Genomic DNA, 26,627 nt, shown 5'->3' on the forward strand with positions numbered 1-26,627 from the left:
TGCCCATCCATTATACAACAGAAGTAGGGAACATGTTGCCCTCCAGATGTTCCTGGCTTATAGCTCTCATAACCCCTAACCTCGCTGGTGGGGAGTCACAGAGTTGCAATAGCACCTGCAGGGCCACAACTTCCCCACTCTTGCTATACAGCTGGCGCCTTTGTATTTCTTACAGTTATTCTGTTAGCCATATCTCAACAAGAATATTTCAGGTTTCAGGTTTTAACAGAAGTTAATCTTGCCCTTCAAATTCAGGTAGGTGGCTGTGTTGGCCTGACACAGTCAAAATAAATAAAAATTGTCCAGTGGCACCTTGGAGACGAACTAAGTTTGTTCTGGATATAAGCTTTCATGTTCTGGGTATAAGCTTTTGTGTGCATGCACACTTCTTGAAATGAAACTCAACATGCACTGAAAGCACACTAGGAACCATGTAGCTGATTTTATAAACAGTAATAATAATAAAAATAATATCCACTTGGGAGTTGAAAGTTCAGAGAAAATAAAAGGTGACACATGGTAAGATGGAAGGGTGAACCATGTTCCAGGTTCTACCTTCTAGAGAAGGAAAGTATGCATACCTGAGTGATAATACTGCGATGGATCAGTTACTCTCACTTCTTAAAAAGCAGCTTGTTTTTTGTGGGCTGTGATCTGCTGCAGCTAAACAAGCGCTAGCCATGTCTGTGGCTCCTCTCCCTGCACACAGATGTCCATTCTTTGGATCCAGGCCTATTATATAACTGCCAAATAAGCATTAAAGCAACTTGGATTGCGTAATTTTCACATCACTGCTTGATTGTAGTCAACAAAAGCGCTCTTGTGTAATAATTTAAAGATTCTTTTTTTCCCCCTTTTAAAAATGAGATTAAAGTGGAATGCTGTTGTAAACACTGCGAGAAGCTGCCAACATACTTTCCCTATCAAAAAGCGGCTCATTTCTAAAAATACCACTCTGTAATACTGACCTTTTTTATTATTTAAGAAAACAGGTTTGAGTTATTCCATTTTAATAAAGGATATAGAACATTTTCACAAAGACTACCCCGTTTGTTTTGATCTTCTATCAGGTGTAAATCAACACTAAGGAGACTGAAGCCCTCACCACTTCCTCTAATTTTTAATTCCGACTCATCTTCATTGGCGAGTGGAGTGCTAGGCTCTGAATGGTTCAGGGCCCTCAAAGGTTTTCTTTTGTCTATGCAAAACCCACCTGTTCATGGGTTATTTACATGAGACAAAATGAATACAACGTATAATGATGCATTTGAATGAGCCTTTACGTGTTACCCTTGCCTTTATTAAAAGGTGGAATTTATTACTATGCTATCACAAGCTGGTCTCTGACTGTAATAAATTTCATGTACATGTTACTATCCTAACATGAGAAGCGAGCCACTACCAAAAGCACAAGGCAGAAAACCAAAATTGTTAATGTAGAAGTACAGTGTTCTAAACTGAAATTGAATCACACTAATAATGACTTTAAATACTATGAAGATATGAAACATGGGCATTTGAAAGGATATTTTCCTTCATCTGAACACACACACATCTTCACATACAGTGGTAGCTTGGTTCTCAAACTTAATCCATTCCGGAAGTCCGTTCCAAAACCAAAGCGTTCCAAAACCAAGATGTGCTTTCCCATAGAAAATAAGGAAAAATGGATTAATCTTCCAGACTTTTAAAAACAACCCCTGAAACAGCAATTTAACATGAATTTTACTATCTAACGAAACCATTGATCCATAAAATGAAAGCAAGAAACTACAGTGGTGCCCCGCAAGACGAAATTAATTCGTCCCGCAAGTCTTTTCGTCTTGCGAGTTTTTCGTCTTGCGAAGCACGGTTTCCCATAGGAATGCATTAAAAATCAATTAATGCGTTCCTATGGAAACCGCCTTCAGACCAGGTCCGGGGACACTCTGTCCCCCGACCTCTTCTGAAGGCCGGCGGGGGGCGAAAGTCTTTGCTCCCCCCCCTGCCTTCCCGGGACAGCGGAGGAATTCTCCGCTGTCCCGGGGCGATTTAAAAGCCCCCGGGAAGGCAGGCAGAAGGGACAACGACTTTTGCCCCCCGCCAGCCTTCAGAAGAGGTCCTGGACCTCTTCTGAAGGCCAGCAGGGGGCAAAAGTCTTTGTCCCCCCTGCCTGCCTTCCCGGGAGAGCGGAGAAATGCAGCGCTGCGTTTCTCCGCTCTCCCGGGAAGGTAGGCAGGGGGGAGCAAAGACTTTTGCCCCCCGCCCGCCTTCAGAAGAGGTCCAGGACCTCTTCTGAAGGCGGGCGGGGGGCAAAAGTCTTTGCTCCCCCCCGCCTGCCTTCAAAAGCCGTCCAGGAGCATTTTAAAATCGCCCCAGGACAGCGGAGGAATTCTCCGCTGTCCCGGGGCGATTTAAAAGCCCCCGGGAAGGCAGGCAGGGAGGAAAGCCAGTAGGCTTGCTTTCGCTGAAGCCAGGAGGGCAAGCGGGATTGGTGCGCACCGATCCTGCTTGCTCTCCTGCCTTCAGGGGTATCCCCACAAAGCCTCCTGAGCGAAGACGGAGGAGCGCTCCCTCATAGCTCAGGATGCTTTGTGTTCCTTTCTTATTTCTTGTTTTCCTCCCCTAAAAACTGGGTGTGTCCAATCGTCCAGTGTGTCTAATAGAGCGAAAAATACAGTAGATAGCATGATGGTATTGTGATTGTCTACAAAACTAAGGGTATGGAAGAAGGTGCAGGTCCTGATATATTTCTTTTATGTCTAGACTAATAGCCAATCTCTTTTTTAGTTAACAGGTGCTTCCAACTTCTTTTGTCTATTTAAGGAAGAAAAGGATACTAACATCTAAGAAGTGTGCCATTTTCCAAGGGGAAGGGGAGTCAAAACAGCTGACGAGGATACCCCCAACAATGTCAAAAAAGAGAGAGGTCTTCAGAGCAGTGATTAACATCTTAGTCAGTGTTCAGCACAGTAAAATGTCTGGTGCAGAAGAAAGCCTGCTTGTAATCTTTTGTTAGAAATGCATGATCTCACTACGAATAGATTCATGAGCGTGTTGAGAGATGGGTTTTATTACGAGCAAAGATAAGCAAGGAAAACAGATTGTAAAAGTCAGAACTTCTCAAACAAGGGTATGGAATCAGCTTTAAACTTCTGGGGTATGTCATGCTTTTCAAGAGAGATGCTTGACTGGAGAGGTTTATTAGCTTAGCCTGATGCAGTCTGGTGTGAGATCTACCATCCTACATCACCCCAATAGTTTGCCCCTTTCCCTCCCTCCAACAAGACGCCAGAAACTGATCTCTTCAGTGGGATAAAAACCAATAATAATTAATTATACAGAGCTGAACTCAGAGCATGTTCTTGAACTCAGAACATGAAGGTCTAGATTGCATTGACTGAATATTCTGACTGATGGCTATTTGACCATCCTGCTCTTTCTAGAATCCCATTGAGGGAATGCTGTTGGGGTTGGAATGGAGTAGTAGTCGGTAGGGAAAGATTATGCTTCCTCTTTGTTCCAATTTGTACCCTGTAGATAGCATCCTGTAGGAGCTCCTGAAATGCCATAATCAGGCATTTAGTGTGGCAGCACCGATCCACTGGAACTCCCTCCTGTTACATATCAGACAGTTGCCATCTCTGTGGTCATTTGGACGTCTGTTGAAGACAATCCTTTTTCAATAAGCCTTCTAAGTGGATATTTTTATCCCGCTCGGCATCTGTATTGGCTTTGAAATTGTTTTTATATCTGCAATTGTGATATAGTGTATTGTGAAATCACTTTGAGATGCTTCATAGGAAGCGATTCGTAAATGAAATTGATAATAGCAACAGCAACATAACGCTTAGTACTAAGTGTGCATGGGATTGTAGTATTCATGGTAGTTTTGACTTCCTACATGTAAGTTCTGCATATGGTAGTGGTCGAGAATCTTGGGCCCAATTGCTTTTAACAGATATAATATTGGATGCACTGCTGTCTTGGTTTTTAAAAAATCTAATACATTTTTCTACATGTGTCGATTCTGTATAGACAGACGCTTTCCTAATTTCATTAGCAAGGGCTATCTCTTATGTTCCTTGATCCCACTATTTAACACACCCGCCCCTCCAAGTGTCTTGTGCATGCCTTCAGATCTCAAGAACAGAAATTCATTCTACAAAACCAGATATAGCTATTAGAATCATGGAATTGTAGAGTTGGAAAAGTCCCCAGGGGTCATCTAGTCCAACCCCATTTAATGCAGGAATCTCCATGACAGATGGCCATCCAACCTCTGCTTAAAAGCCTCCAAGGAAGGAGAGTCCATAACCTCCCAAGGGAGAGAGATCATCCCACTGCTGATCAGCTCTTACTGTCATAAAGTTTTTCCTGATGTTTAGTTGGAATCTCCTTGACTAAACTAATCTGGAAGCATAAAGTCATGTGACCAGGCCCTGGGTGGGGTCCATTTGGGACTTTGGACAAGCACCCTGGCAGCCACTCTTGGCTCAGTGCATCGCCCTCCCCTGCAAACTGCAAGAGAAGGCTTCAATCAAAACAGTATCTTGTTATATAGCTTATCTTTCAATTCTATTACAGAAAGAGAAGACTTGGATTACTTGAAGCATCTGGGTGCCAGTTCAGAGCTGAAAAGCAACACCCACTGCCAACAAAATTGTTGCCTTCGGGCTTTATTTATTCATTTATTTAGGTAACTCCTGTGCTCCCCCGGAAAGGTATCTGCGGGAGTATTAAACAAATTGTGAAGTCGGAGGGAAGTCTTGCCGAAGTGTTGTTTGAAGCAAAAGTGAAATAGGGAAATATATACAAGCTTTTAAACAAAGTACTCAATGCAAAATGAGCAGTAGGAAAGCTGTCACCAACACACACTCAACAAGGCATGTGCAATACACGAATGTTGCAAAGGTGGCGGCCCATGATAAGTGGTATTTCCAACCAAAAGAATGTAGGGAGCTGGCCTGTATTGAGCAAAATGTTAGGCCACCTCGCCCAATAGATATACTGACTGGCTAGCAGCTTTCTGGCCAGAAGCACAGGTGGGCAGCGCCTCACCTGTCATTCCCTCTTATGGGTGATCTGTAGAGGGCTGCATGCTAATGGTAGTCTATGGCTGGTGATGGGCAGAGCCTGAGACAAAAGTGGTCTGGAATAACTAAGTTAAGCAAAGTTCATCCCACTAGTGATGCAAAAAGGAATTGTTTTTCATTTCACTCTGCGTTTCTCGCCTGCAGCGCTGTTTCTGTTCTACTGCATTTCGTCTGCCAAAAATGATGCTATTTGCCTCACTGTCTGATCAGGCAAAATGCTGCAACTTACATAAGTTACAGTGGCAATGTGGCAATCCCATTCCATTCATTTCAGTGCAATACAAACAGGGAAGGGTTATAATCAACTGTGTATTGATGATGGACTGAAAGCAACAGCAGTGAATACCAGTTGTATTAGCAGGATTGATTTGCATCCCAGATCTGGAACAAATAAACAAACACCAGCAATTTCCACTCTGGTTTCTGTCTCCAAAAGCCCAACACCTGGCAGGGACTGGCAGGGCTCTACAGAGTGTTTGGCAGAGGCAGGGGTCCAGAGTAGTGCCCATAAGAGGGGACCAGTGATATATGGAGTGTGGCATCGCCTGCAAAGCTGGAGCCAGGAAAGGAGGGAGAGTTAAGGCATAACAAAGCATAGGAAGTTGCACCAGGTGCACTGGAAGAAGAAGAGGCTGTTCAGCTGACAGATGAGTCCATAAACTCATCTTCCCCATCCCTGCTGTCTCCTAGAACCAGAAGGGGCATGAAAAGGGTAGAGCAATGAAAACTTCAATGCAGGGGCAGTCTCAGATTGCAGTGATGCATCCTGTCAGAGCAGGGTATATAAGCAGGAAGAGGAGAGGCACCCCACTGTTGATGCAACTGCTTTATAGGACCCAGACCTGTAGACCACTGCATAGAGGCTAGAAGTGTATGTAGCTGCAGCACTATGGAAGCTTCTGTTAAGTGTTTTTCTTGTCAGTAAAGAGTTAACTATCGGACACATGCCTTCCTGATCTGGGACAGGCAAGACAGCACCCTGCTTCAGTTCTCAAGCCTATGCAGATCTATTCTGAACTAAGTTTGATCAGGTTGCTTTCCAGTAAGGGTTTATTTCTTTTGTGTTTTTATTACAAGAGACCAATACGGCAACTGCTCCAGAAAGCAAGTCAAAGTAATTTGTTTCCTACCTAATTTGTTCTTATGACTGCTGGGAGGCCCTAAACGGCCTCGGTCCAGTATACCTGAAGGAGCGTCTCCACCCCCATCATTCTGCCCGGACGCTGAGGTCCAGCGCCGAGGGCCTTCTGGCGGTTCCCTCATTGCGAGAAGCAAAGTTACAGGGAACCAGGCAGAGGGCCTTCTCGGTAGTGGCGCCCACCCTGTGGAACGCCCTTCCAGCAGATGTCAAAGCGATAAACAACTACCTGACATTCAGAAGACATCTTAAGGCAGCCCTGTTCAGGGAAGTTTTTAACGTGTGATATTTTACTGTATTTTTGGTTTTTATGGAAGCCGCCCAGAGTGGCTGGGGAGGCCCAGCCAGATGGGCGGGGTATAAACAATAAATAATAATAATAATAATAATAATAATAATTATTATTATTATTATTAGTTTTTCCCAAGCCATACCAATCAGGAATAAAAATAAATAAATAAATAAAATGGGCGGTTTATCAAATAAAACACCGCCCCTTCCGATTGTTCTGAAACTGGATAGAAAGAAGGGAAAGTAGACTGTTAAAAAAAGAATAATAAAAAGGAACTGATCAAGAGGAAGGAACTCTGATGAGATGAAATAACGGGTTATTTCCAAGGGCTTCTGGGAGCTGCAGTTTGCCCACCTGTGATTTTAAATATTTTAATGCCAATGGATGGTACTCTCTCCCTACAGAATTTTCCTGCTCATTCAGTGCACCTGGTCATGGAGAAGTCAAGCCAATCCTCTTAAATGTCCACGTGGCAGCCTAGCAAAATTCATTTTGGAAAGCAGATCCTCCAAGACAACAAAAGACCACCTCTCTCTGGCTGGCGCTTCCAAAGAGAGCCAACCAAAAAAGAAATGCTATAGAACTGAGCAGTGAGGGATGCATTGGAACCAGTCTCAGACTGGGGGAGATGGGTTTGGATCAGCTAGGAATGCAAACAGCCAAGTCACATGGTTAATGAAAGGAAGGGGTACAAAATATCACATTTAATACTTTAAAAGCCTTGGTAGTGGGGGGGAGGGGAGGTGCATGGTCCATTACAGCCAAGACCGTATCTATGCTGGAAAATCATGTGTTGCATTTATTAGTGTTATCATTATCAACCACTGAAGCCTGAATGAAGAATTTTATCACTCTTGCTAAAGCAATGCTCCCTCTAGATGTCAACAGAATAGCAGTTCTGACTTCAGCATATATTGGTTATTCCCCACTTAGGAATCTGCATGGTAGGCAGAACTGAGATGTGAAATTGCTGATCATCTAATAAAAACATGTAACTTGTACCTTAGACCAGTCTCCGCACCAGAAGACCAGGAAGTGGACAAACACCATTTTTAAAAAAGGGAGATGAGGGTTATTAATGTTATTAAAATAAAGATGAGTTGACATAATGTCTGCTCTGGGTAAACTAATGGAAAACATTATATATATATATATATATATGCTTTCGTAGATTTCAAGGGCACTACAGATAAAATTAGCAAAATCCTCCATAAACACAATATCAAAACAGCCTTTTGCACCAACCAAAAAATAGCCAATATCCTCAGAAACCCCAAGGATAAAATCCAGTTGGAAAACCAAGGGATCTATGAAATACCCTGCAAAGTCTGCCCAGCCACGTACATTGGACAAACAAACAGACGAATAAATGCACGTATCGCAGAACACAAGAATGCCGTCAAAAAAGAAGAAAAAACTTCCTCTCTTTTCCAACACATGAAAGAAACAGGACACGAAATTAATTTTGCAGATTCCAAATTGCTCTTTAACACGGAACATCACCACAAGAGAATAATCATGGAAGCCATCGAGATAGAGAAACACCCTCACAACATGAACAAGCGTGACGACACATCCCGCTTGCCAGACATCTGGAAATTAGCCCTCCCCACAAAAACTGACACCAGATCCAGAGGCACACAGAACGCCAACACCAATCAACCACACCAGACCCAAACCCAGACCCTCTCCACAGATGAATTACTGACACCATCCAGTAGCCAATCCATGGTGGCACCTCCGGATGCTGCACCCCCCTGCAATCCCTACACAGATCTGGCTGACACAAGCCACAAAACCACAGCTCGCCCCTATACACGAAGCCAAGCCAAAGCACAACTAAGTGCAATACAGCCATCTTCTCAGGAAAACTCTTCACAAAGTTCAAGAGGTCAAGACACAAAGACTTTAGCAACTAATCCACACCTAATGACCCACCTAAGTGGTACTCAGGATATCACTCAAGAAATCACTCAAGGTATCTCTCAAGTAATTAAGGAACAAAAGAAGAAAAGGCACACTAGCCTGGGAACTTCCTCTCTGCCCAGAACATTGGAGGCTAGACACCACACCCCCTCTACAGTATTTATAGGAACTCAAACATTGAGATCCCGCTCTGTTCCAGTAACAAGAAGCCGAAAGCACCAGCCTGAAGATGACGAGTGAGACCTCGTCGAAACGTCGCCTAGACACCCCAACTTTTACACGGGAAGACACCCGAGGACACCAAAACCTGCATATATATATATATATATATATATATATATATATATATATATAGACACCCGAGGACACCAAAACCTGCATATATATATGAAATCACTCAAGGTATCTCTCAAGTAATTAAGGAACAAAAGAAGAAAAGGCACACTAGCCTGGGAACTTCCTCTCTGCCCAGAACATTGGAGGCTAGACACCACACCCCCTCTACAGTATTTATAGGAACTCAAACATTGAGATCCCGCTCTGTTCCAGTAACAAGAAGCCGAAAGCACCAGCCTGAAGATGACGAGTGAGACCTCGTCGAAACGTCGCCTAGACACCCCAACTTTTACACGGGAAGACACCCGAGGACACCAAAACCTGCATTCCTGTACCCGTGAAAATCTACGAAAGCATATATATATATATATATACAAAGTTCAAGAGGTCAAGACACAAAGTATATATATATATATATATATATATATACAAAGTTCAAGAGGTCAAGACACAAAGACTTTAGCAACTAATCCACACCTAATGACCCACCTAAGTGGTACTCAGGATATCACTCAAGAAATCACTCAAGGTATCTCTCAAGTAATTAAGGAACAAAAGAAGAAAAGGCACACTAGCCTGGGAACTTCCTCTCTGCCCAGAACATTGGAGGCTAGACACCACACCCCCTCTACAGTATTTATAGGAACTCAAACATTGAGATCCCGCTCTGTTCCAGTAACAAGAAGCCGAAAGCACCAGCCTGAAGATGACGAGTGAGACCTCGTCGAAACGTCGCCTAGACACCCCAACTTTTACACGGGAAGACACCCGAGGACACCAAAACCTGCATTCCTGTACCCGTGAAAATCTACGAAAGCATATATATATATATATATATATTTGATGCACGTAGAAGAACAAATCTTCTTAAAGAGGAGGTGTGGATTCTGTAAATAAGGTGGATCTTTAACCTTTTAGATTTCTTTGAGCATGCTAATTATCATGTCAATACAGGTGACCTCCTAGACATTGTATACTTGGACTTTCAAATAACTTTTAATTAAGTCCCTCACCAAATGCTCATGAGCAAACTTAGCAGTCTTAGGATAGGACTTCTTATGAACTGTTAACTGGTTAAAGTACAGGAAGAAGAGCAGGAATTGTCATTGGTTGCATATAAGAAATGGAGTCCCCAAAGTACAAGTAGATAAATAGGTACCGCTCCAGCGGGAAGGTAAACGGCGTTTCCATGCGCTGCTCTGGTTTCACCATGCGCTGCTCTGGTTTCTCCATGCGCTGCTCTGGTTTCTCCATGCGCTGCTCTGGTTTCATGCTGGCTACAGAACCCGGAAAAACTGTCTGCGGACAAATGTCGGCTCCCTCGGCCAGTAAAGCGAGATGAGCGCCGCAACCCCAGAGTCGTTCGTGACTGGACTTAACTGTCAGGTATCCTTTACCTTTACATATTAATATTAGAACCAGTATGTTGCTTGTTTTTCTGACCCCGCCCCCCTTTACTCACTAGTCCATATTTTTTTGTTGCCATTCTGGTCTTGTTTAACCACAATTCCTGCTCTAAGGCAGAAGAAAAACAACTCTTCCAACTCTACAATTCTCTGATTCTATGTGTTCTTGATATGTCTGGATCATGCTGAACTTGCTGTGATGGCTCCGTTTTTCAGGGTGAACTACCTGCTGTAACCTTCACAGATATCCTTTAACTGGCCTTAGACTTTCAGAGCTGTGAGACTTCACTTTGTGCTGCTTGCTCAACTACTGAAGCTATATAGTTCTGCAGTTCCCAAAAAAATCCATTGGCAAGCACCACAGGGCCTGTAGCCTCTTTGTCAAAACACTTTGTCAGGAGCTTATCAAACATTGTTAATTGTCCAAGATTCTTTTCAGACTCCCTTTGCTATTATCAGTTGGCAAAAATCTGCATTTCACTGTCCAGCGAGGCATTACAAGTTCTCTTTTGCAAAACAGGGATGTTCTGGTATAGGCATGTTCAGCACACCACATGGCCCTTCCTGACCCATAGGCAAATCTGTAATTTTGAGAGAGTGCCGTGGGCATTGTCCCTTCTGGTTGCCTCTCCCCTCCCCACTCCTGGCAGAGAAAACTCACAAACACAACCACACAAACAGACACACAGAGTGATTTTCCTGAAGAAAAACTGGATTCAGTAGAACTCTGATGGTTGCTTGTTGTTTTGCTTGAAAAGGTAGGTTCTGTGGCCTTTCCAGTTTGTTGTCATTTTGTTTTTATACATTTAAAATTGGTGCTGACAATATTGGATGTTTTTAACCAGTCTTGTTCCAAGTCGCCTATGGCAACTAATAAATGGAACTAATAACATACAGGGTTCTTCTTGCATGCATGTAACATATGGATGGCACTGTAAGTTGTGTCATTTTAGGAGGTGAAACTAAATTTTTGCACATTTCTCCACTGTGGGGGTCTTAAAAATATTTCTTTCAGTGTGAGGAATTCAAATCTGCTATTATTTTTGTGACTGGACAACGTTTAGCTTGCTAAGTCTACATTTGATGAAGAAGCACATAAGCTGCTTTCCAAAAGCCAAAGAATTTTAATTTAGGTATTGCTAAATAGTAACAATATATAACTGCAAGAACCTGGCAATCATTTTCAATGATTTTTATGCACTTTTAAACACATTCTACTAACCAAGCAAAACTAAATTATATTAATCTAACCCAAATACCTTTTGAATTCCCAAGTCATGTTACAACTTGGAGAGACTTTCACTCACCCAAGTCTACGAGTCAAATGTTTGAGTGAACGCAGTTTGAATCATGAATTGTTGATGAGGCAGCTGAAAAAAAAGGAAGGTAGAAGAAAAGGGGGAACTGAACTGGCATAGGGCCCCTCAGGCATGGGGAGCCTGTGCCCCCCCAACATTGGCCTCCCAAGTCTTATCACCCCTAGCTAGCAGAGCCAATGGTCAGAGATGCTGGAAGTTGGAGTCAACAACATCTGAAGGGCCAAAGTCTCTTCATCTTTGGTTTATAGCAAGTCATCTGGAATGGGATGGAGGACTGAGGAATACATTTCTGATCTGCAGAGCTGCAAATCCTCTTCCATACTGCTATAAAATACAGTGGTACCTCAGGTTACAGACCCCACTAACCCAGAAATAGTACCTCAGGTTAAGAACTTTGCTTCAGGATGAGAACAGAAATCGCACGGTGGCGGCGCGGCAGCAGCAGGAGGCCCCATTAGCTAAAGGGGTACTTCAAGTTAAGAACAGTTTCAGGTTAAGAACGGGCCTCCAGAATGAATTAGCTGAGTGCTCCCAGGGAGAGGAATTACAATCACACTTTGGAACAAAATGTTGCAATGCACAAAAACCTGAGGGCGTATGCCCCTGGGACATATTTTTATAAACACTCCCCAATGAAGGTTTTTTTTTGGGGTGGGGGGTGGGAACGTGCTCTGAAACCTTGATAACTTTGAATGTTTGGAACTGCAGGCTCTTGATTAACCTAGCCAAACAGACAACACAGATGGATGGAGGGTTTCCGAGTATACTTTCAAATGTTGAAGCTGACCTTTACTTGGCTGCGTTGGCCGTTTTCTACGATGACTCCGGCTATTTGGCATTTATTCTGTGCCAACAGATTGGCACGACACACAGAACAAAGGCCACAACCCTTGCTAGATGGAGACGGGGAGGTCACTAATTGACAAGTCAGCAGGAAACGTTTATGAATGGGCAGGATCCAGACACAATTCAATGGCTTTCGGTGCGGTTGACTTCAAGAGCAACGGAGACAACATCTAAGGAGCAAGGAGAAGACATTTACTTCAATGGCCCCTTTCAGTTGCTGAATAAGAATAGTCAGTCATCAGGAGCCCCCTAAACCATGAAAATAAAATGGAAAACAATTTATAAGTAGCTAAAACAAGACGGTTTTAGAAGGCAATGCTTCTGAATAAGAGCTGCTGGAAACCACAGGAGAAGAGAAGGATCTTGCTGTTTGGTCCTGCTCCCTGATTTCCCAAAGGCAACTGCTCAGGACACTGTGAGATCAGAATGCTGAATGAGATGGGACATTGGCCTGATCCAACAGGCTCTTCTTATGTACCTTGGTTCTCGAACGCCTTGGTACTCGCATGTTTTGGCTCCCAAATGCTGAAAACCCAGAAGTAAATGTTCCAGTTTGCGAATGTTCTTTGGAACCTGAGCATCTGACGCGGCCTCCGATTGAGTGCAGGAAGCTCCTGCAGCCAACAGAAGCGGCGCCTTGGTTTTCGAACATTTTCGGAAATCGAATGGACTTCTGGAATGGATTACGTTCGAGAACCAAGGTACGATTGTACTTATGATCATGTATAGAAGTGAAAGGGACAGTTGTGTAACAATTTCTCCAAACAAATTATGATCTTGGACTGTTTCCTGTTTCATTTATCATCAGAACAAAATGGAGAATTTCTCGCAGATGGCAGCTGTAGATCCTCCGACACCCTCATTGGACTTTTCAATCCATTGTTAATCTTTTTGTGTTTCATAGTTCTTCCACAAGAGCATAATCGGTGGAGTTATGCTACAAGGGGCTTGTTGCTCCCAAAGACTGCAATCCAAAGGGAAGGTTTCAAAATTTTTAAAAGGGTGACTATGTCACTGCTCAAAAAAATGCAGCTCACAGCCAAGACCAACAACAATGTATTACATTTTAATTTTCTTGGTATCTGCTGCTTTTGAGGCCAAAAAGAAGCAAATTATTATTTTTTAAACAAATGTGCTTATCCCTTTCAGTATGACATGCAGTGCCATTCTAAGTACATAGAATTGCTTGACTGAACTCCATAAGATTTACTGCCTAAGTGTGTGTAGGACTGCAGTCTTAAAATATCCAGAGATTGTAGCGGGATTTTAATTTCCTTATTTATTCAAAATCTTTTTACCCATCTCTTCAGCCAAAGAAAGGTTCCCAGCTTCAAGATTCAGTATGACTTTTTTTAAAAAGATATGAAAAATTGTCAACTTGTTGCACAAGAGATATATAAAACTCAAACTTATTAATCAGCATTTTATTAAATAATTCACATTATTGACATTAAAACACTGTAATTATATAACATAAATGCATAAAAACATTATGAAGTCACCCTGGGAATGGGGAAGCAAAGTATTTCTTCTGGAATAATGAATAAACTGGTTTCGATTTCAACATAACCTCATCTTTGTCCCCCACCCTTTTACTTATATGTTAATTTTGCTGTTAAATCAAACATCTCAAACTTTTGCTAGGCACTATGTGGTGACCAACACACTTGTTCCACCAGTGGGAGGTGGTGCAGCAGAACTTTGCCCATCTCCCCCTACTCAATCTGGGTGGTTTTCAATGCTAGTCCTATCTATGCAGAGTAGATCCACTGAAATGAATAGACACAACTAACTTAGGTTCATTAATTTCAGTGGGTCTACTCTAAATAAGACTTAGTTGAAAACAACACTCTGGAACAGAACTGACCAGATGATTTAGCTGGATACTGGCCATTCTTTTGCTATCTGAGGTTTTTTTTTTTTTTTGTAATTGCTGTCCCTTTGTGTGATACTGAGGTCTCACTCCAAGGGCGGTTCTCTCACTGCGAGATGTGAGGTTACAGGGAACCAGACAGAGGGCCTTCTGGGTGGTGGCATCCACCCTGTGGAATGGCCTCCCTTCAGATGTCAAGGAAATAAACAACTATCTGACTTTTACAAGACATCTAAAGACAGCCCTGTCCAAGTAAACAGCTATTTTCATGGAGGAGGGTCAAGATATTAACTGATGTGCATGAAATTTCATATATAGCTATATAATCCCTAGTGTAGTAAGATAAGACCTTTGGAGCAGGCATTTTCAAAAAAGTTTTTTTTTTATGAACCACCCTAGTAGGGCAGTAATTGTTCCTTGATAATTTGTCACTCCCTTCCATGATGGCTGCCCCACCCCTGCCTTCCTACACCCCTGGGAGACGCTCCTTCAGGTATACTGGACTGAGGCTGTTTAGGGCTTTAAAGGTCAGAACCAACACTTTGAATTATGCTCAGAAATGTACTGGGAACCAATGTAGGTCTTTATATGTGTCGTATGGTCTCTACATCCCTCATGGTTTGAAAAGCAGTGTTCACAGTAAAGGAGCTACAATTCAAAGCTATCCTGTTATTGCTTAGGAAATGCCATGTTTTCATGCCTTTATCCCCAAACCAGCTTCCATCAGAATTGAGAAAAAAGAATGGCCTAGTCGTGTTTTAAGTGGGCAGTGTTCAAACCTAGTTCACAATGAATCAGATCACTTAATCCACCAAGCTCATGGGACAATGATATGAGCAAGGCATCATTTTTCCTGATGGGCAGCATTTTCCCCTGGTCTCAGACAACTCTTTTGACTGTGGGCTTGAAACGGGGATATGCCAAAACACGTGCCAGTGACCTGCAAGCACCGACTTCCACCTTCCTTAACTGATATGCACACGACAGGCAGCAATGCCACCGGTGAAGCCTGGGTCACCTCACTGCCTCTTGCAGCAGCTGCTGCTGGGAAACAAGTTTCTAAGATGCCTGACCTGGGGCTTTGGGAGAAAGGCGGCAGCAGCAGCAGCAGCAGCAGCAAGGCCTCAGAAGGCGGCGGCGTCCAAGGGGAAATGCTGTGGCGCACAGCGCCATCTGCTTACCGCTGCCTCCGGGCGAGCGCCGGAGGAATCACCCCGAGCAGCCGCGGGGCTGGCTTTGCGCACATGATCGCGACGCTGTTATAAGAGAAGTAGCGGGAAAGCAGGCTGCTGAGCCCAGAGGACGGGAACTTCGCTCACCTCTGTGCCGCAGCGAAGCTGGGTAGGAACTGGCGCCGGGATCCCTCCGTGGAGAAGTAGCAGCAGCAGCGCGCGGGGGCGAACGCGGCTCTCCAAACGCGCGCCGGGCAGCAGCAACTGCAGCGCGGCTGCAATCCCCAAACTTCGCCGGGCTGCCCACGTGTTTCCAGGTTGTTTAGTGGGCAGCAGAGGCGAGGCGCTCGGCTGACCTGCCGTCGGGGGAGCGAAGGAGCTGGCCGGCGGCGTGCACAGGGTGGCGCCCGCCGTCAGGGGAGGTAAACTCCGCTTTTGCGCGCCTAACGACTAGGGATTGCGCCTCTCCAGCCCCAGATTCAAAGCGAGATTTCTCTTTCGGTCTTCCTCTTTTTCCCCTCCCCCTTCCTCCCCCACCGCCGCGTTATTTAAAGCACCTCTGAGCGTCTCGGTCGTTAAGGGGGCGAGCCCGGCTGCCCTGTCGAGTGGAATCAGCGCGACTCTTGAATTGGGGGCAGGGTGTGGCTACGTTTGGGGTTAGCGCGGTTTCGTTCCTGCCGGGGCGCGCTTCCTGCGCACGAGGTTTAAAAGGCGCTGGTTGCGAGCGGCGGGGCTTCTTTCCCAAAACACGTGCGCGGGATCGGCTGCATCGCGCTCACCTGGAAGGCCAGGGAAACGCCGCGCGAGGTTTTGCGCCCCGGAGAACGCGCGTCGAGGATCGGGCTGCGAGGCTCGTCGGAATCGAACGGACCCAACCTGGAGATAACCAGGATCGGGCGGCGTCGATCCCACCTTGCTTCCAGGGAACCTTAAAGGTTGATCTGCTGGGGGGCGGGGGGGGGGGAGCCGGAGCAAAGGAATGGCTTAGTTCTATACTGTCCGCGTTCATGCGGATCCAGCCTTCGAAATAGGTTTGGTTACTAGTGATGCGGCCCGTTGTCTGGTTGGTTACTCTAGAGTAAACCCCGTCGGAGTCAAGGTTGCTTACTCCCAAGAGTGTGCAAAGCCCAACGGGCGGTTCTGGACGCGTCTACTCGGAAGTAAGCCCCGTAGAGTTCCGCGGGGCTTACTCCCGGGTAATTGAGTATACAGGGTTGCAGGCAGCCTTAAAACTATTGATCGCTCCGTATTATGTCTGTGTGTGTGTGCGCGCGCGCGTGTTTAACGTTTATTTCCTTCCTCCGTCTTTCAGGTCCGAGGAGATGCTGGAAGTTGCCGGGACTTCGCTGGATGTACTAAGGGGCTCCGGAGGCGTGTGAGCTACTTGGCTGCTGCTGCTGCTGCTGCCGCCGCCGCGGTCCTGCCTTGCGCGCCTCGCTCTGCCTTGTCCCCTCGCCGCCTGCAAGGAGGGCGGTTTCTGGTGACTCCCCGGCGCCGCTGCCGGCGACCTGCAGCCCCCGTCCTTTTGCTGCTGCTGCCGCGAGTCCCCGGAGCCGAAGGATGCAGTTCCGTTTCTTCTCTTTTGCCTTGATCATCCTGAACTGTATGGATTACAGTCACTGCCAAGGCGGCCGCTGGAGACGCAGCAAGAGAGGTGAGTAGCTACTCCGGACCTCCCCCCACCTCCCGGCTCTACATCTTTCCTCAAGCTGGCTGGCTTCCCTTTTCCCCACTTGGTTTTGCCCGTTTGTGGCCTCCAGTAGCTGACATGGCATCCCAGTCTCTCCCAGCTTTAAAAGGCTGCATAGGGTTACGTTGGTTCATTTGGCCTTCCCTTTCCATGGCGGAAAAAATAAAGTTCCTTTTCTCACAAGCTTCCCCCCCTCCCAGTAGAGGGATACCCCATTAAAAGCCCTTGAGCCCTTCCTGTCTGATTCAGACATTCTAATCCTAATTAGGGTCATTCATAAATCGGTCCCAGGCATGTGGGTAACAGGCTGATCCTATATCTATGCACCTTCACACAGAAGCAAATTGTGCTGCACTCAGTGGATTTTGCAGTAAGTGTGCATAGGACCACAGCCTTGCTGCAGAGCCGTAGGTGGGGGTGCGGAGGCTGGCCAGGTTTTTTTTTGCCCTGGTGAAGTCTCCAGAGGGTGCCATTAAGATTCCTATCCTGTGTGTGTACATGCAAATGCACATGGGTTGCATGTGTGCCAGACTGGGTCTTTGACCGAGGTGAAATAAAGCCTAGTTTTGCCCCTGGCTTGCTGGTGTAGGATTGGGGTGGGAAAAGTGCATTTTTAGCCACTTGAAATTGAACGGCCTGTTTATGCTTTAATGCTTTCTAGTTGCTTTGTTGGAACGGCAGTCAAGGTGGGCTAAAAAGTTGTTAAACAATCCCCCTCCCCTCCGGTGTGCTGGCGATTGTGAATCAGAGCTGGAGGATGATAATGATTGCAAATAAGTTTACATGGAGTACAGGATGTGACCTTTCTATGTAGAGAGCTCATGGGCCAAGCGAAGGAAACGCGAGCTAATTGCAGATAATAATTTTGCTCTAGGTGTTCTGAGCTGAACATGCCCGCCCTCCCTCTAGGCTGGTCCCTCTGGGGGATTGACAGAGGTTAACTTTTTCAATTAGAGTCATTGAATAAGGTCTTAAAAAATAAATAAGTGTGTGTGTGTGTGTGTGTGTGTGTGTGTGTGTAAGGGATGGTGTGTGGCAGTTTGAGTTTGCAGCATAAATCCATTCATTGGCAATGGATCTTCTAGACCTAGAGAATATTGGGCAGTAGGTTGTCTTGTAGGAAATAAGAGTCTGATCCTGTACATGCTTAGTCACACAGATTTCAGTGGGACTTTGTTCTCGCTAAGTGTGCAGTGGATTGCAGCATTAGCAACTGATTTCTAGATAGTGATCAAAGAGTGACAGTAAATCCTTTAATGCGGGCAGAAATAGTGGTTGTCTGCTATACGTGCTCACAACTGAATGCTGCTCACTTTCACGGCTGATCTGTGCTAACTTGCGACTCCCGTGCATTTTTGTAAGTGTACCTTGCTTTAAGGGTTGCGAGGAATTTTCACTCCAAATGATTAGGGGAGAATTCCACAGCTAGCCAGGCATGGTGGCCCACATTAGTCCCTCCATCAGCTGGCATTCATTTCACCTCTTTTTTTAGTTTAGTGTGTTGCTCCCCAGTTCGCAGCATAGAATGACAGGACTGTTTTGATGCTGCCGCTTTGAGCTGTTGCTTATAGAACAAACTCATTTGCTGTGCCTCTTCTGTTTGGGAAATCAAGAAAATGTGGGAAATCTATTCTCTGTTGGTACTCTTTGCTGCTCCAAGAAGACGGTTGCAGCTCAGTAGTGATTCATCGAGATCTACCTAATAACTTGAGGATCTGTTTCTCACTCTCTTCAGTGACTGGCAGCCCTATCATTTCCAGAAGACATATGCCAGCAGATGTAGAAAGTTGCTTTTTGGGGGAAATTTGATAGTTTGAGTACAGCAAGTCACTTTCCTCCAGGTCCGATTACGTAGTTAACCCATTTTCACTGGTTTTTCCTCCTGTCCCCTCGCTCGGTGGTCTGCGGCTTGACTCACTCGCTTGAGTTTGCTTTATTAAAGCAGCCTTGAAAAGGAGTCTGTAAAAAGAAAAGAAAGGAACACATGGGCTTAAAACTTTGCCATTTATGGCACATTAATGGCCCCCCAAAAGGGGGGGGGGTGACAAGAGGCAACTTTCATTCCTGATTTCCTAGAGCTATATCTGAATTTGCTGTGGGCAACTAGACAGGTGACTATTTTCTAGGTGTCTAGTAAGCTGTTCCATGAATATACTTCTGACTTTAAGGGTCTTTTGTGTTCCTTGCTGTTGAGACTTTAAGCTGGAGAGAGGAGCAAGGGAGGGATGGAAGCCTGAAGTTACTTTTGCTTTCTGTTTCGTGTTTTTTCTATCTTTCCACATCTTCTTCACAGGGGGGGTGCATTAGCTATTATTGCACAGAGCATATGCATTTCTTGCAGGATTGATGCACCAGTCTCACATGTGGCATTCTGCAAAGAAGTGTGAAACAGGAAATAGAAGTTGGTTGCGCTTCCTGTTAACCACACTGCTTGGAATGGTGTGAGTTACTTTGTGGTGTGGCTGATGTGGTATCCTGGTTTGTGGGCCAGAATATTTGTTTGGATCATCTTGTCTTCAGTCCCTTCCCAGCACTAGTGTGATTCCTTCATACTCTCTTATCTCGATTGCAGTCCTGTAATACTTACCGGAGAGAAAACCCTAATTGTGAATTCAGCGAGTTTTGCTTCTGGGTAAATAACCACAGGCTTGCACCCTTAGTTCTTGCAGTGATTATATTTCTAGGAACAAACACCCATGTGTTGGGCTGTGTTCACACATTATGGTCAACGGGTGTACAACCTGTGTACAGCTTGAGCTGCACATTTATTTGTACGGTTTTTCACAGGTAGTGTTCCACAGGTTGACTGTCCATGTACGCAACAATTGAGCTGTACAGATCAACAAATCTGTTATTTCTCACAAATGCTTGTGTGTTTATAGAGACCTCTTGCATCAGTGTTAAGCCTAACAAGTGAATTAACCAAACATCTCCAGTTGGTGAGATGGCTTGTTTCTGTTCAAAACAGACCAGTCTTTGCATCTTCAGTCTATCCTTTTTGAGCTCCTGTTCGGTGACAGAGTACTAAGATTCTTTTATTCCCCTTGGGTGATCACTCTCCATCACTCTGATCCTTGGCTTCAGTTGCCACAGTTGTCACTGCAGTTCGAATTTTGTGCGTATTGCAGTTTGTGTCCCAAGTGAAGTTCTGAAGCACTCAAACCCATTGTCTCGCCTCAAGAAAAGGAAAGAAAGACTCCATTTAATTTATTTCCTGCTGGTTGCCTTGAAGCTGACCAAGTGACTTTAATATAAAACTGTTTTCTTTTAAGCTTTGCCTGAAGGGAAGTGGTAGTAGATTTGGATTATATAGATTAAATTGTATCATGCTAATGACTTGAAAGTTGTTCCTTGGAGTGTGGAGTTTGCTTTGATTGCTTTCTAGCCTTATAATGTTTGGGTTTGGTTAGGCCTTTGATTTAATGACAGCTTGTTTATGTATATAAGTATTTATTGGGTGTCTTTGAGGGATTTTAAAATTGTGCTATTTCTAGATTTTTTTTGTTTGTTTACCAAAGTTTATAGAAATCAGCAAAATATACAAAGGCAACTCAATCCCTAAAACAAATGCATTTTTTTAAAAAAAATAACAAACAGCATCAATATTACCAAAACAGTCTAAAAATTGACCAACATGAAATTAATATAAAAATCATGCTAAAACAGCAAAGGGAAGGTAATTTGTGCACTAAAACATATTATTGAAACTGAAAGGAATAATCCTTCCATAGTGGGTCACGACAGAATTTTTAAAAATGAAATTAATCAGACATATTGAGTTATATCTGTGCTCTGCTAATTGCAGGTGGCACCCATTGAAATCAAGGGGAGGAGTTTGCAATGATGTAACTGAAGCACCATTTATTTCAAGTGCAATTAGTTTAGTCTGGATCTAGCCCATCCAAACTACAACCTGGAAAGCAGCTAAAATAGCTTCAGCGGTTAAACAAAGTCTGCAGAAAAACAGCACTAAAAACTGGCAGTGAAGCATAAAGAATTAAAACACGCAAAGAACAGCAGTTAGATGCAGAATAGTGGAAATGTCAATAAAAAGCTCTTCAGTGTCGGTTTCAAGGAAACACCAATGGAGGGGCCACTCCTTCCCCTGCCTAGAAAGGGAGTTCCAAAAGAAAAGCACTATGTATATATCTTGAATATATATATGTATGGAGCCAATGCTGAAAAGGCCCTGCCAGTAATGCTCACCAATCTAATACTGTTTAATACCATACATTTAAAGGATATGACTTTCCCTCCATAAAAGTCCTGGGGTCTAGTTTAAGGGTACTTGAAACTGTAACTTTCCCAGGATTATTTGGGAGAAGTGATGTGCTTTAAATGTATATTGCGGGTGTGATCTTTGTTAGATTTGAAGAGGAGGCTATGTAACCCAGTGTCAAGTCTTGGTTGACATGTCATTAATTTGATGGTTTTGTCTCAAAATGTATGCAAGGGGTACTTTTGCTTTCCTATACTGTAAAAGGAAAGGACCACGGTGCTAGTTTTGCCTGTGGCAAAATAATAATTATAATACACACACCCCCAATCCTGAATTGTACATTGTTTGTTGAAGTCCACCATGTAGCGGAAATAACCTTTTAATGTTAGTGCTCTGCGCATGAGCACAGTGGGTAAAAACAAGCCAAAGTAACTGTTTTCACATTATCCCATCTCGCTGCTTCCTCTTTGTGGATGGTTTTAGAGTGTCTTAACAATGCATGTAAATCTTGCCCGGTGAGATGATTGTACTGTCGTGAATAGTGACGTCCTTTCAGCAAATGGTGTATATTATTGAACCCCTGGATGAGCAGGTATTTGGGCTTAACAAGGATACACAGGGAAGTAACCGAATCTTTAGGCACAATAAATGTTTCGCTTCATCATCTCTTTCCATCAGCAAGAAGCAATAGCTGACAGAACAAGCGAAATGTTGATATAACAGCACCCATGTGGACAGAAACACACACTGCACCTTTTCACCTGCGTCGCTTTGAAAAGGTCTGTAGGGAATGCATATACTTTCCCGCTTCTTATCTCTGAAAATCCACCTACCATTTAAAAATCAATTTTGTATGTAGTCCTCTCTTTTTCCTCCTATATGTTTTTCCAGGTTTTGTCGGGTAACGTTAAAACCCGGTTGCTTTTTTTGCTAAAGCTTTGTGAAATACAACTGCAGGTTTTCAGGAGTGTGTGAAAACTGCACTGAGGATCGAGTAGTCCTGAGAAATTTGGGATGGCAAAATTGTGCAAAGTAGTGTTCTCTGTAGAAGTGTAGTGTGTAGATTATTTTTTTTGACGTTCCCCCTCCACTTTCTACCATGTAGCTTAAACTTTTTTTCTTCTTTTTGGTAGTGAGTGGTTAAAACACCATACTCTTCTTTTAATTAGTGACCAGTTGAATTTCCTTTGTCAACATAAAAGCTGTAGTGTGTGCCTTTAACTAAATGTGGAACTACCTCAGACCCCAGGCTAGACGGTCTTTTGCAAAACGGCTTAAGAACTGCATAGCAGGAGAACCTAAATCTAACCCGCGTTGTGTGAATTATCCCCCTCTTCTACTCCCCTCCTGCTAAAAAGAAAAAAGAAAGTCCCATAAGCTGGTTTTAATTGATCCCATGTTCCCGAGTTGATCTTAGACCAGTGGTTGTGTTTATGGGATGACTGGCTTGCCCCAAAGAGATTGAGTCTAGCTTAGCTTCTTGTTGGATGTTCAGATATTGGCTGCATAAGAATTGGTGTTGACAGCTGACTTATTGAAGTTAGTCTGTGCTGACACTCCTGGGCTTTTTATTGTGGTCTATGAAAATGCAAAGTGTTCAGCTAATTTAAAGGAATGTGTACTAGGATGTTAATGGCTAATCTTTGCGTATAGCGGAGCGTAAAAGCGATGCTTACTGCAGAATGCCGAAACATGGAATTAAGATTCCTGTAACAATTTCCCCTGCGCGCGCGCGCACACACACACACAACACCCATCTGCAAATAATCAGGCACACACTGTGGGGTACTGGCATGTAGAACCTTCCTGGCTCTCTCTTGTGTCTCTTATGTGATCTCAGATGCTCCATAATATCACTTTCTTAATGAAATAAAATTCCTGGCGTAGATCGTCTCCTCTGTGGAGTCGCATCCAGTCGAGAATGGCAAGCAAATCTGTCATTTCTTTTGACTAATGGTATTTAAAATACAGCTTAAAAAACACACACAGGCAGAATGAAATATATATTCATATGTCTGTATGTACAAGGCTGGATTTTAGCAAATATTCTTCTGGGAGGTTATGGTGGCTGTGCTATATAGAGTTTCACAAACCATCCAATTTGTTTGTTTTCCTAGCCATGTACACTAGGGGCTTTCTGGAATTCATAAAATATGCTGGGTCTCTTGAGTTATTTGGGGAGGAAAGAAACACAAGCATTATTAAGGGGCAAGGTACATGTTAAGCATTTATGCATGCAACAGTGTATCGGTGCCTTTTTTTAAAAAAACACAAAGAAAATGAGTTCGGGGATGATGAAATATATAACAGAGAAGAATGAAGAGGTGCTTAATTTTTATCCCATCCATGGATTACTTGCTCTTTTGCCTGTCCCAGTCCCCCCCACCAAATGTGTTGGGTTTCAAATGTGTGGAAACATGCATTTGGAATTGTGTGGGGAAGACGGGCTTTGCGCGAAAGGGTTAAACCCCTCTCTGCTCCCGATGGTCTCCTCCCAAAGTAGCTTTGCATTGACAGCAACAGCAACAAAAGTGTTGTGACACACTTCCACATGTTGCTTTAAAACATACAGGGGCAGCCCCACAAATGCAATCCAGTGCCCAGTTAAATAAAGTTCTTTTATAAACCACTTACTGGTTTTTCAGATGGGCTTTGCACACATTTAGCTCTGTAATCTGCACAACACTCTCTCTCTCTCTCTCTCTCTCTCTCTCTCTGTGTGTGTGTGTGTGTGTGTGTGTGTTATACAGTTCCATGTTTTCTGCCCTTTCAAAATTAGGTTTGGACAGGATAGTGATAGATACCTATTCCTATCAGGAAAAATGTGCACAGAGGATTAAGCGGAACAGACACAATTGCATAGTCAGGCAAGCCCAGAGCAAATAATTTCCAGCGTTTTGCTCTATCCTTCCAAACTTGAGAAATAAGCTCGGCTTCCCTGCTCTGTCAAAATTAGTTTTTCTATTAAACAAACAGTGCCTGACAATTAGGCTCTAGGTTGCCCATCCAAATCTGTTCGTGCTGTTTTAATGCATCGGCGCTAGAGCCCTGTGGTGTCAGTGGTTTGGCTTTTAAGTGGAATACCTCCTCAAAGAAAGCCTTTCTAATATTGGATGTGCCCTTTTCCGTGTTGGGGTAGATTTTTCACAGATCGGCAGAGATGGAAAAAAAAGGGGAGGGAAAATGGATGTGATCCTGTGTCCTGCTGTGCGCAGTGGAACTTTATTCTGAAGGAACATGGGTACTGTTATGCTGTAATCCAGAACTCTCATGTTATAGGACAGTCATGTTAAAAATTATTTTGGAGTATTTTGAATTCTATGAGGCAGGCTGCAGTCCCATAACCACTTGCCTGGGAGTCATAGAAGTCATAGAAGTCAAGAAGACTTGCTTCCAAATAGAACACAAGTATAGGATTGCAGGTTTAAGCTGCTAATCTTTCTCTGTGAATTTGCTATGATTTGTTCCCTTACAGTGCAGAAGCCCACTAATGCTGTGCACCAGTGATCTACCCATTTTTTGGGGGGTGGAGGGAGGGACCCAAAGTTGTTGAACATTTTTTAGGGGGGGCGCAGCAAAAACCAATAGCCAACTAATAAACCTGGCAGCGATAACTCCCTTTTCTATCTTTGCGATCGTGCGCAATTGAAGGACAAAGCGAGGGGGCGGGGCCAAATCCTCTTCTTCCACCGTGGAGGAAAATGGGCCTGCGATCGACTGCAATTGACCACTAGCACCAGGGGATCAACCTGTTGATTGCTGTCGCCCGGTTGGACATCCCTGCTGTACACACCCTAGTTTGCAGTGCGTTATGTGCATCCCATGTGTTCATGTTTTCTGCCCTGTCCACATGACACCATCCTTATTCAAAGGGCATCCCAGATTTAATGTGATAATTTAACACATTTATTCCTGGTTCCTTTTTAAACAAAGCGATATGAATTCACACTTTTGAGTCTTTTGTGGATCCTGTGCCTTTTTATTCTAAATTGGCAGGTTTGGCCCAATTGATTGCTTCTTGACAGGTGTGGGATCAGTGATGAGTAAGTCTTTATTTTACCCATGGAACACCTTCTCTTAACTCACCTTCATATCAACTTCTATTCCTGCAGTGAGGATGAATGCGTGCCTTGCATTATTCTTAAAACGCGAGAGAGTAGTATAATAGTATTTTTTGTTATAAAAACGGGAGGATATCAGAGGAATCGGTAATTACCCCCTCCCCTGCCATAGAACAGAATATGACATTGGGGCAATTAAGAGAGGCTGTTCAAGCATTAATTACGCATTCTTCCCCTGCACTCAATAGGAAATGGGCTGAACCTACGCAGAAGAAACTGTGGCTTGGTTTGCACACAGTGCTAAAATAAACCATGGTTTGGCATGGATGCAAGTCATAAAATCATGGTTGCTTCATTTCTCCTCCTCCTGTGCTACCAGGAACTAAGCCGAGGCTTGGGTTAGCCTTACATCTGAATATATAGTTTGTCCTACTCCAAACAAGCCACCTTCTGTTCCCACGGGCTATTCTTGTTTTGTTTTGGGGGGCAAACGATGAGCCTGGGTTTGGGATATAATGCAAAGCTTAACTTCCAGAAGAGTAGCAGGAGTGGGGGATAAGCGAAGTGGCTGTGACTTTCTCACTTTGCACCAGCATGCTAAACCATAGTTCAACTTAGCATTGCTTGCAAACAAGGCAGATCGTCGCTGGGAACCTTTGCTGAATGGGGCTTGGATGTCTGAGGCTGCATAAACTTTATGCATTTACAGAACTCCACTCCAGAAGAATCATGGGAATCTTTGTTTGCTCCTTAACAAAGCTATGGTTCCCAGCACCCGTAAATTACAGTTCTCGGATTTTTTGGAGGAGTGCTTTTAATGTATAGTGTGCATGCGTTCATATGTGTGGCTTTAGGCAACAAGGTAGGAAGGTCTCGACTGCAGGGAAGGGCACTGCTAGATCAAATTGTGCTTCTGCGGGAAGCTGCTTTAAAAAAAAATTAGCTTCTGGCTAATTCTGGAAGAGCTGTGCTTTAGCTGTGCTTAACAGGCCCCGCTCTGATGACCTCCATTCGTAGGATAACCAGCCCAACATCTCAAATTGTTTTGCTGGCATTGCAGGTAGGTGTCATCGCAGATCTTGGAGAGCCAGGAAAGGATAGTGCTCCCCTCACAAACCTCTTGCAAATATTTCAAAACGTATGTGGGTTGCAAGCCAGCAGACCAATTACGAGGAAAAGCCCGTCCTGATTTTTCAGCTTGTGTTTTGATAGCACTTTCAGGAGCTGGCTTTCCAAGATTGCTAATGTACTGATGTCGTTTTGATCTCCTAATG

At 44.0% G+C, this 26,627-nt stretch overlaps 1 protein-coding gene and 1 long non-coding RNA gene across 3 annotated transcripts in view; both read left to right on the forward strand.

Moving 5' to 3' along the window:
- Positions 1–26,627, forward strand: part of LOC310849342 — a 431,248-nt gene that overhangs the window by 254,947 nt on the left and 149,674 nt on the right. The gene's annotated exons all lie outside the window — the stretch shown is intronic.
- RSPO2 (R-spondin 2) overlaps positions 15,396–26,627 on the forward strand; it is a 102,158-nt gene continuing 90,926 nt past the window's right edge. Inside the window, exons 1-2 of one of the 2 annotated variants that reach the window (XM_083749446.1) lie at positions 15,396–15,805; positions 16,696–17,037. In XM_083749446.1, the coding sequence (XP_083605572.1) occupies positions 16,944–17,037 (94 nt within the window). In that variant the 5' untranslated portion in view covers positions 15,396–15,805; positions 16,696–16,943. Of the gene's footprint in view, positions 15,806–15,975; positions 16,319–16,695; positions 17,038–26,627 lie in introns of those variants that run through there. The other variant, XM_083749447.1, reaches the window with a different exon arrangement.

Source organism: Podarcis gaigeae (genome assembly GCF_964106915.1).
Source record: "Podarcis gaigeae genome assembly, chromosome: 7".
Lineage (NCBI taxonomy): Eukaryota > Metazoa > Chordata > Lepidosauria > Squamata > Lacertidae > Podarcis > Podarcis gaigeae.